We start from the raw sequence: 12,501 nt of genomic DNA on the forward strand, positions 1-12,501 counted from the left end.
ACGGCTTTGATCTGTGAAAACTATCTATACACCTCTTAAAAGTGATGCCACAAAATGACACACAAAATTCCTGTGGACATTCTTAACATGGCTTTTTGCCAAACGCTGTTATCGAATGAATATACAGGACAATTGTGTCAATTTGTACCGTCCCTACAAATTCAGTATAGGTAGTTTGTGAGGGTAAGGTTTCTAAAATGTCTATATTTTCCAATAAAATGCTTAAAAAGGATATAAAATTTGTATAAATTTGACATCTTAAGAATAATTATATTGATACTCATGATCATCTTCCCCTACTTTATATCCCCTGAAGGTCAACTTTCGTAAAAAAATTAGATCACCAATTAATAAAAGTAAGTAGTATTACAACACACATTAGGGTTTATGAATGTGTATTGATGAATGTTTTCAATTTTCACATCATAGCATGGACCTATTCTAATTTATAGGTCCATGATAATAGCTCCTAAACTGTATTTAAAATTGTTAATGTATGATTAAATACAATCGTACATTATAATAAACTAAATGAATCGGCTTATAATTCAAATTTTACCCAAAAAAAAAGAAAAAAGAAACGGCCACAAATGATAAACTGTTTTTATAATTTTATCATAGAATTTGAAATATTCTAAATTAATAGGTTTTAGAAAATTTATAAGGAACATTACTTTATTATTATTATTTACATATTTCAACATCATACTCTTAAAAATAAAATAAGGATTTTGCAGCGTAAAAAAAATTTTTTTAATAAAAAAAAAACACCAACTTCAATTTGTAGTTAAGTTGTACAATATACTAATAACAAAATAACATTTGATTTGTCCAATAGATTTATCTTTTATCATTAGAACAAAAAATACTATTACTATATAATTAAATAAAACAAAATGCGATTTTTAAAATAAAAGTAGACTGAAAGACATTATTGTATAAACTCTACTGCAAGAAAAAAAATCCAATTGAACGATTGTTTGATAAATGTGTGCCCAGTTTCTGTACATAAACTGATACCAAATGTTTTGAATATCTGACAGATTACTTTTATATAGATAATATATAAATTGTAAGATGGCCACGGTGATCACAAAACATTGTTGAATCGAACAACACACAACTTGGGTGGCAACCTCTCACAATTCAGGTATCCACGCATTACTGTTGAACATGGGTGGGAAAAACGACTGCTTTATTCTGCATTTTGTTATACCTTTCTTTCAAAATTTTCGCAAAATTGTCCGACAAGGAATATCCACACAAGGACGCACTTTTTGTTATAACATTTTTGACTGATTATCGTTCAGTGTACATAACTTTGAATGTATTTACAATTTCGATAAAAGTGTTTTTATAGCCATGATGTCAGTTGCTTTTCAATGACTGCGACGGCATCTGGTCGTCCCATCTCTTGAAATACACCAAGTAAATCCATGAGGGCACCTTCTTCTCTGTGCAATGCTTCCCATAAATCAAGGATTAAGTCAGTAGGGCTAGGCCTAACTGCAAAATAGTTTGTATACCTGAAATATAACAACAATCAAATTCGTATTTAGGTATAGCATATTTTAATTTAACAGTAACTAAATCATAAAATGCTACATCATTGTTGCCTACATGTCCTAGGCATGTGATCCTACTACCATTTTACTTCTTTTAGGCAAATCTGAGCAATTTAAAAGACCACTTGTTACTATTGTTAACATTTGGTAGTGTGTTTTGTTTGTGTTTTTTTCTCCGTTTTTAGTAGGCCATTGTATTCCATCCCGGTTTCAGCCTTTAGACGCATGCTTATTTGTCAGTGACGTACACCTGAATATACTAGAAAAACCACCCTGTTTGACCTCCAAACAATTTTGACCTCCATCTGTACATTTTTGATGTTTTTATGTTTATTGTAATTTTTAAGTTATGTGTCTATCTTATTTTTAATTTGTAATTTTTTTTTTTATTTTAAAATGTGTGGAGAAACTAATAAAACAAACAAACAAACAAATGTTATTATTTTGCTTTGCTTCCGGATCTTATTTAACATGTAATGGCAAATACATATTTTAAGTTTAATGAGATTGGCTAAGCTAGTGATTAGACTGTTTTTTTTCCCAATAATTCATCGAATATTAAACAAATCTAATAATCACAATGAACTTTACCAGTCAGACTTCTGACTGATACCATAGTTAAATGGAGATCAAAGTCTACAACATTATATACTTATACGCATCAATATAAATGTAAATAACTGCAAAATGGCAAAGGGAAACACTGCTAAAAGGAATAATTAAACTATAGAATTACTACAGTTACTTGAGGCAATATACAGTATACCAAATTATTTGTTAAAAGTTAAATGTACTTTATGGTACATACTAAAAATTTCATTTGTAAATAATTTGTTTTTTAAATTATCTGTTATTGTTGTCTATAAAGTAGGTAGACTACTGGCCCTAGTACAAGCAGTTTGCTTTTTTTAAATATATTAAGAAAAAAAGAAATCTTAAAAATTAATAAAAATAAAGGGAAGACCATTAAATCAGAATGGCATTATTGTATTGTATAAACCCCCTTGTTTTATTGTTAAATCTATTAATTGTATTCAGTGTTATCTTTAATTTCACTTTAATAGATAATTGGTTTCAGACATGCTGAGTATTCACTTATCTGTGGCTGCATTAGTAACCAAGTAGTTAGTAACCCCTTGTGTACAATCTTACCTATCAACTCCTAGCTTCACAGCCAACAACCTCCAATCATTCCCTCTTGATTTTGGTGGGTCTAGCACTTCACAAAGTTCTATTCTATATGGCCTACAGATTCTAAAGGCCTTGTTCGGTGGTTCTATCCTCATTGAGTTACCCGTGTCATGTTCAGAACAACAGTTTGATTTTTGTTCCAAGTCCATCTAAAGAGAAAATAATTTATTTTCAAAATAGCATTTAAATAAAATACATGTAGTTGAGTTAGCCTGATAGCATAGGTTATTAATCAGCTGTGTTGATGTTGATATCTGGTACAGGATAATTTGTAATACTATGCCAAAATATGCATGATATTACAGACATTTTATGGTTTAAATTCGATTTTAGATTCAGAGAGGTTATTGAAATGAGTAGAATCTGGTTTATGTACAGTAGGTATACAGTCAAATCTTGTGAAATCCTACTCCTCAAAACTCTCCCAAAATCAGGTCGACTCCTAGAAACTCTCCCTTAACCAGACTCCCTAAAACTCTCCCTAACCCAAACTCCCTAAAACTCTCCCTAAACCAAACTACCTAAAACTCTCTCTAAACCAGGCTTCCTGCAACTCTCTCTTAACCAGACTCCCTGAAACTATCCCTAAAACTCTCCCTAAACTAAACTCCCTAAAACTCTCTCTAAACCAGGCTTCTTGAAACTCTTACTAAAACTCTCTCTAAACCAGGCTCCCATGTCTTTTCTACAACGTGCATTCTTAATATTACACTATCCAACGGTGTTAGGTTTTGAAGAGTGGACTTTACAAACAATTTATTTGCTTACTTCATCTGCAGTTCTTGTGATCTGCAGTGATTGTGTATTGCTGTCGATTCCTTGTGAAACTTCTATTCTACAGTGTACCATTCCAACCGATGCTTCTGTCCTCTCCAGTTGAAATGAACAGTGCAACGTGCTGGATGCTCCACTCCAGATATGGCAAAATGGAATTTCCTTTAAAAGACAAACAGACTCATAAATATCGTATTTACATTAATATTGATGAACTATTTTACTACCGTATGGTTTCATCACGTAGCAATTAGTTGAAACTCGTTGGAATGTACCATACAGTTGTTTTAACATAAATGGTTAATGATTGTTTCACCGAGATAGCAAGAGATAGTTTGACAGTGCTGGAGTAATATGGTGTGGATTTGTTTGCATATAAATTAATTTAAATGATGCCTGCATTCTTCTATGGCTAGACTTCTTCAGTTGAGCTGCCATATTAACTAAAGAAGTTAACGAAACAGTCTTGACACACGCAAGTTTTACACTATTTTTATGATATCTTAAATACCTGATAATTTGCAGCCAATTTACTCCTCCAACCAGTCATAATTTCCTCAATGCTTAAACACAGATTTGTGCCTGAATATCGAAATTGTATAATTTGTGGCTTCTGTAGTAAAACACCTCCTTGTTTATGCTCTGTTTGAAGAACACTCTAAAAAAAAACAAAAACAAAATTGTTGCTTTTACATTTTAGTGATACAAAAACCTGTGTAAATTGTAAAACAAAAGGTTTAGATTAGAAATTTGTCTTTATGTGTCCTTTCTTGAAAGTACAATTTTGTCTATATTTCATACTTCAACATTTAATTAATAGGCCATTAAATTAAATATTTCATTTTTGCAATGAACCAGCTGTGACTAAGTTATGAAACATATTGATGTTGACATAGTGATTTGTTTAGTTGATTTTCAACATGATCTTGTAGGTAATACAATAAAAATATGCAACTAAATCCTTTTAGTTCTCGCTTACAAGGGATTTAATTGTGACAATAATAGACAATTATTTCCATAGGGTTACATACATTGTTTTATGTACGTAAACATCAACCCAAAAGCACATAACAGATAACCACACATATGGTTGAAGTAAATAAACAAAAAACAAATACAATAATGTATTTTTATTTAATGCACAAATATAAACTGGATTGACCGTGACACATTTATAATTCAGACAAATCCTTTTAGTTCTCGCCTAGAGACTACAAACCCGAGTCAAGCGTGTAGCCTTATTGGCTAATAGTTTCATCATCAGCGATCCACGGACCAACGGTTTGCGGACTATTGTCTGCTAAACGATGTGACATTTAGATTTACGATGTCAATAAAAGATGTAATGATGAATGATGTCTGCGAGAAAAAATGTCAAATACTATTGTAACTGTTGAAAGTTAGCAAAAGATAATACAAAAACAAATGAGTTTATCGATTGTCATTAGAAATGGCCTGGGATTGACCATTATGCATGGACAATTTGTATGACGACGTCAGCAATTCAGAGATGCACATACTGGGAGATAAAGTATACTAATTAATGAAATTTATTGTCATAAATAAAAAATTCAGGAAACATATTTTTTGTTTTGTATAAACAATTTTAGTATGTCAGGAAATTTCAGAGTTACTATACAAATAACAAATACATTTTTAATCTAAAGCAAGCTTGATGAAGGCCATAGACAGTACGTTGGTAGTACTACTTTTTGACATCAACCCACACCAATTTTGATAGCTTTTAAATATTTATGATTTATATTTCAAAAAGAATGTCATTAAAATGAACATTTAGAATATGTATCCTCGTAGATAAATTCCAAATTCAACATTTTTCCACCTTTAAAAGATGGATATTTCCATTGTAATGTAAGATTTAGTTAAACGACAAGAAGAAAAAGAACAAATATACAAAGATGTTTATGAAATGACAAGGTTTCAAGTTCAAATAGGATGTATTAAGTGTTAAATATATAAATACTAATGTTACCTTGGACAAAATTATGCCAAAAAACTCATAAAACAGTTTTCAATGCTAAACAACCACATGCTTGTAAAATTATTGCATAACACCATTGATGATTATTAATATTTGAAAATCGATTCCACTGATCATCAATTTAGTATTCTGCTTGCATGTTTCATATTATAACTCTGACATTCAAATAATACATGTTTTTATAGGACCTTTATCAACTTTGACAAAGACCATAGATTCAATATAACATGCTATAAAGCAGATTGTTTTTATTGCTATACTGCAACATTTGAAACATCAGGTATTCAGTGAGAGGTGATGATTACAAAAATAGTATTAAAGATACAGAATTAAACATTACATTGCTAATTGGACAATTATAAAGAATTACCATACTCTAAAAAACAAAGATCTAACATGTGTATAAATAATTCAATGGAAGGTGACATGATGCAGTTAAAGCATAGAGATATTATAGTGTTATCTCTATGGTTTTAATGATTGAAAAAAAAAACAATGTTTGTCTCAAGATGTTGAAAATTGCGAAAATGCGTCCAACACCCTAACAATCGATATTACGTTTAATTAAAATGATATCCTTTAAATCGTGAAAATTAAGAATCGGTTACAAAATCGGCCAATCAAATATCTAGTCTAATAAATTTTCTGAATAAGAAGACGCAATAATATTCTTGTTTTGAAGTCAATCTCCTGGTTATGGATCCTCGCATGCGTAATTCCGTGGAACATCTTTTAACTTTCTTCTCGCATAATACAAGGATTACAGGGGACTAGTGTAACCAGACTATCTGGCTGCACAGGAAAGAAAAACTAACCACGCACATCATAAACATGATTGAAATTTATATAAAACAATTTTAATGAATTTATTATAACATAAAACACGTTTGAGAGTTGGGTTATATATCACTGGTAACTAGTCCGTGTCATTGAAAAAAGTTGATTAATAATAATAACAAATTTGTATCCATTAGGAGTGGAATTATGATAAAATTTTACCCATTAGGATTTAAAGTTAGGGATTGCAAAGTAATTTAAGTTTAACACTTATATGTTCCAGAATGCTTATATCAACCTGCTATCCCGGGCTGCTATCCATCATGTTATTTCAGAATAGCCTAAAACACTTTATTTATTTTATTTATTTTATTCAGTTCACAACGCCACTAACAGGTTGAATCTTTGTCTACACTATCATCAAACTAGTTTGAGAAAAAAGCATGATTTACCCAAATATGGTAATGATATGCCCAAATATGACATCATCATGTCCATATATGGGCATATCAAATTTTGTTGTCACATAAATGTTGATAGTGTAGACAGAGCTTTAATCTATGACAGTGCTGCTTGGTTTGGAAGAATGTGCTCAATACATAGAATAATATTGGATATGTTAGATAAGTAAATATGCACATAAGTGCTGTAATTATTAATTTATAAAACAATTTTCTACTTTGATAATTTAACAATTTCCTATCCTATCATTAGGTGGTAAATTATAATGGTACTTAGCAAGAATTCTTAAACATATCCAGTATATATATTAACATCAACATGTTAATGAACACATTTAAATCATGGTCAAGTAAGGAATTAGTGCTAATGACTAAATTGTTCGTGATTGAAAAGCAACAACTTCTAACGATGCAGTTGTTGTGACAGTACAATTTAAAAAATGGAATCAACATTGGTACGGTAATCGAGACCGAAACACTCGTTAATTTATCAAGAATATTTTGAAGAATAAAAACCCACATAAATCTTTATCTAACTGAGCACTGTACATAATAAAACACATTCTGATTTGAATACATGCTAAGTAGCTAAGTCTTGCACTTTACTTAGATTTCCTTTTAGTAAGTTGTACTAAAATCAATCACAATATCTGTTTGTCTATAAATCCAAATAATTTCCTACTTGCTTAACTTATTAGTTTAATACATCTGCTTGAGATTTGTATCAATCAATTGCTTTCTTAACCTTAAAAGGAGATGGGGAAGGGAATTTAAGAGTAAAGAAAGATATTCACCCACTCTTACATGAAAAACACTATTGAGGTCCATTGAGTTAACCTTATACCAAGTTTAGTTTGTACATACGGTCAACTCTCCCAATACTGTACACCTTTGGGCTGGTCAAATATGTTCGGAATATGTTTTAAAGGTAAAAGGTAATTTGTGACCATCTGAAAAATATGGTATTGGGAGCATTTCTGGTTTCAAAGACTAAGATATTGGGAGAGTTGACGGTATCATAAGATAATCAGTTTACTCTATTTCTCCATAAAATAATTTTGCCACGAATTCAAGCAATAAAATTTGATTTTTGTATACTGATCTGTTTTTCATCTTCAGAAATAAATTTGATTAAAAAAAATGAATAATTCATACCAAATAATTATTATTTAAGCCTGTTGAACTAATTTTCAAAAATGTCGACAAATTTAAATAGCATTCTAATCCAGCGCACATGAAGCTGCGATGTAATTAGCCTGAGGTGCTGCGTACATAACCCAACCATGGAGGTTTATACCTCCATGACCCAACAGTAATGCAGGCTTACACATTTGTTCTTGTTTATCATATATATCCTTGTAATACTCTTTGTATCAACAGTGCTTATATTATGTCAGTCTGTACTTTGTTGGTTTAGTAAAATGTAATTCAAGTAAACATGGTTATAGAATATTTCTATGCCAATACGTACAATGATACTAGATAGGAATGTTTATGAATTTAAATGTACATGGCACAAGGGAAGAACAACCATGCCATCTGTTGATCTGGGCTTCCATGGTTGATTTGCTACAGATGCAACATTAATATTGAGTGAGTATTCATATGGTGTTTATTCAAATTATTGAAAAATGCAAGTAATATAGGCCTTGATAGTAAGCACAAAACCCATGTTACTTAACATTAAAAAATAAATGTTTGACAATAAAAACACAATCTGTAAACACATTTTTGCTGGTTTAATAATATATGTTAATCTCTGTCTACACTATCAAACTAGTTTGACAAAAAAGTGAGTGTGCCCAAATATGGTAGTGATATGACATCATCATGTCCATATATAGGCACATCACATTGACAGTGTAGACAGAGCTTAAGCCTTCATGTTCCCAGAGTTTGTTATTCCTTTTAATCACCAGTTTCCGCCAGCATTAATGAACCATTGTCGATTAAACTCATTCAAGAGTATTATCTCACGATAGATAATCTTCTTGTTTTTTAAGGAAACAATTTTTGCTTGTTCACTCTATTCATACGTAAAACATGATTGATGATTATAATTTATGTACAAGTAATCTGAATATCCTTTAGTTGTGATTAACAAAAAAGGCAAATTAAAAACATGTTTAAGATCTATTTTTAATGTTAATTAATGAGGAAATGTGGTCCGATTAAATGTGTATTTTGCATTTGCTTCTAAAATTCTCCGATTGAAACATAAAATTGAGTTCATGTGTTATCAAAATAAAATCACTTACCATATTAAAAACAAATATGAAATAACTGAGTTCATATTAAATATTCTGGTCAGCAAGAAGAAATAAAGTATGGTGTGCAAAAGACTTTTGGTGGAACTAAACATAATTTTGTCCTATTTGTGCTTCCCATAAGCATGATGTTAGGCAGCCTTGCTTGGATGCAGTTTTGGTGGTACCGTTTCTAGGCCCAAAAACGACCCAACTGCACATCAGTGAATAGGTCCTAAGTTGTCACAAACGAAGAGTCACATACAAACATGAAAGAACATCAACATCAATCAAATTTTCTTACCTCCAAAGCATCTGGTGTATTATCAACAACATAAATACGAATGTTGTAATCGATTGCCGTACTTAAACATGGCGCAAAAGCTGCTAACTGTAACAGTTTCATCGGGTGTCTGTCATGGTTTGGTTCTCCTACGAGACAGTACCAGCCTAGGTGGTCCACAACCATTGAACACGTGTCATGATTAAGCTGACAATACACACTTGTGTTAATTGTTTCTTCACCAAGTGTTGCTATTTTCTATTGAAAATAAAAACATTTTATCCATTTATTTTGGAACTAATAATGTTAACTTATTGTTATTTTATTTTTTATATATTATATTTTAATCACAATTATTACTGATATTTGTTGTTCTCTAATTATTACTAGGCATTTTTTACAGCAAATATCAATATTTCATGTGCTGTTTTTTGTCATGTACTGTAACCTGTAGTCTTGTTAGTGGGTCAAGCTTAAAGTATCATACTTATTTGACCTCCTTTCACACTTCTTTGTTTTGTTTTTTAAAGTACAAGTATCTCTATATATTTTGTTTAAATTAGTTTGATTACCTTAATGTTTATTACTATGATACCCGTTTCATTGTTTCACATAACTTGTATTATTTTTGAAGTGTGAAAAATTGAATAAAAGAAAAAAAGAACAAAAGAAAAAGAAAGAAAACTAATGGTCTATCAGTAGACATAATGTTTGAGGGGTAGTGATATTTCTCTCCAAGCTTATACAGTTTTGAAATGTACTTTTTCTAGCTTTGTAACTCATTTTTAATTTTCAATTTTGTTTGTCAATTAATCCTTTTTTCTTCTTTAGACAGTTGAACAACATGGTTAATGCATACTAAACAAAAATTACTGTTGAAAAGTGTTTTCTTTTTATTTATATGTAAATGTATTATTTTATATCAGATAATATTATTATTTTTAAAATCTACAATTAGTAGTTAGATTTTAATGCGATATATATATGAATATGGATAACTACTAATAAAAAGATAAGTTCTTCCAAGCTTTTGGAAAACACTATAGCTTCAAAAGTTGGTAGGTATTTTATCTATCTAAGAAATTTTATTTAGAGCATGCTGTACAATACATTAAAAATTAAATTATTCCCTATGAAAAAACATTACACTTAATAGTGATATATGATGTGTACAATGGTAGTCTTTAAAACATAGTCACGTTTATTTTGTATGTTTTTTCTAAATTGTTCATGCATCAATTTATTAATAGCCTTGTGGGAATGTATGAAAAATTACGAGAGAGCCTGTTATAAATAACAGTTGTATCTAACTAAAATTGTTATGTAGATTAATGACAAAGAAAAAATAAGACATTTTAAAGCTACAGTACTCAGGTAAGCTAAAAATATAAAAGGAAGCCATAAAAAACAACAATAAAACCCATATTTAGTGAAATGTATTCTTAAACTACTTGTTACTGATGTAAGCCCACACCCTGTGTACATACACTCTTACTTTTAGAAATGGCAAACACATTTATGCACATCAAAAGATTATTTTTCGGTACTATAATACCTGCCTAGTATACGAACGGTAAACAACAACCCACATGGTAACCAAGACCATACAGTAGTACCATTATACATTGCATCCAAGGGTAGATCCTCAAATTAATAAACAAAAGGGGGCATGAAGTGATGATACAATATAAGTATTCACTTTAAACATAAAATATTTTTCTTGCATTTGAGTTAAACAATTTTCTAGAGGGAACCTAGCCATTTAAACATCTCTTAAACTGATCCCCACAGAATGTGCACACAACAAATTCAGCTGATAGCACTCAACCACATATCAGATCATGACTTCCTCTGACCATATAACCCTTGTTCGCCCTATCAATTCATTACTTCTCATTTATTACAGTCTCTTTTCAATTTATCTTTCGATTAGCAACCTCTTGAACAATATTCATATCCATTAATTCAATCACTTATTCAATTTATTCTACTGTTACTCATCAACCATTTCCAACTGTTTTTCTCATTTGTGTTCATAAAACGCATTAACAATAATGTTCCGGTATCAGGTTGTGTTTCATTCCCTATTTATTAAATCGCCTAGCAGAAAATAAAGAATTGTCTAATAAATGTAGAATTTCCTCTGGCAAGTATGATCGTAATGTAATGTTAAATCTAAGTTAATGGTTATTTTCAAGATATGTTTGAGGCATAGTATTTATTGGTAATATATTTTTGAGGATTGAAATATATGTTAGAGTTAATATTTGAGATTGTGATCTATTTCTTTTACTTTTATTGTTTTATAACATTTTTCAAGTAATTGTGTCAATAAGTAATAAACAAATGAGGTTACGTCTAGACAATTATCGTATTCGTATGGGACTTTACTGTTGAGTATAGTTTTTCTGTTAAGTAAATATTTAATGGGATATTTTAAGCACTGAGATTGTTCTTAACGAAAAAGTTTGCATTGTTTAAAGTTTCCTATTCGAACTCAAATACAAAAAAGTACTCTATGGATCTTTTTGTTGACTACGAAAGTTCACAATCAAATACGACAATTGTGAGAATTAATATTTGCGATGACACTCTAAATTGGAACCACTGACCGCCCTGGAAGTAACTATTCACGTATGGTAAGATAATACAAAAATCGGCATAGATGTTTTAGTGTTTCTAAAGGCACCTAATTGATCATTTACAGTCATTGTATTATTAACATGATGTACTTTAAATTTAATGTGTTATATAATATACTTTTATATAAAATTTCCTTTGAAAGTAGTAAAATTTTATGCAATATTTGCATTATATTTCACAATTATAATGTCTTTGAAAATATCCATTAATAAAAAATACCATTGTTATAGATGTTGTCCTACTTTACAAATGTATCTCATTATTATGTATTTTAAGAATACATTTTATTCTATAAAAAATATCATTTGTATAAGGCGGAGAAATAATTTAAAAATAAATTATAGTATAAAATAATTTGTCTGAGGAGAACAAATTATTTGTGTGTCAAGAATGATAAATGTATAAAGGTTAACATAAATAATATTAAGATGAATTAAGTAACTTTTGATGTAACTTTGTTATTTGGAAAAAGAATTTACTTAAAAGAGTTTACAATATAACCATAAAAATAAAAATAAGAACATTTCTGTTGGGAGAATTAGTCTAATGTGTGAAATAA

At 30.0% G+C, this 12,501-nt stretch overlaps 1 protein-coding gene across 4 annotated transcripts in view; it reads right to left on the reverse strand.

The window, feature by feature from the left end:
• Nucleotides 1-927: 927 nt before the first annotated feature.
• Nucleotides 928-12,501, reverse strand: part of LOC140052708 (netrin receptor UNC5C-like) — a 135,688-nt gene continuing 124,114 nt past the window's right edge. For all 4 annotated transcript variants that reach the window (XM_072098393.1, XM_072098395.1, XM_072098397.1 and 1 more), the window contains 5 exons: nucleotides 9,321-9,557; nucleotides 4,042-4,188; nucleotides 3,525-3,692; nucleotides 2,718-2,905; nucleotides 928-1,526 (listed from right to left, as the gene is read on the reverse strand). In XM_072098393.1, the coding sequence (XP_071954494.1) occupies nucleotides 1,355-1,526; nucleotides 2,718-2,905; nucleotides 3,525-3,692; nucleotides 4,042-4,188; nucleotides 9,321-9,557 (912 nt within the window). In that variant the 3' untranslated portion in view covers nucleotides 928-1,354. The remainder of the gene's footprint in view (nucleotides 1,527-2,717; nucleotides 2,906-3,524; nucleotides 3,693-4,041; nucleotides 4,189-9,320; nucleotides 9,558-12,501) is intronic.

Source organism: Antedon mediterranea, chromosome 6 (assembly GCF_964355755.1).
Source record: "Antedon mediterranea chromosome 6, ecAntMedi1.1, whole genome shotgun sequence".
NCBI classification, from domain to species: domain Eukaryota; kingdom Metazoa; phylum Echinodermata; class Crinoidea; order Comatulida; family Antedonidae; genus Antedon; species Antedon mediterranea.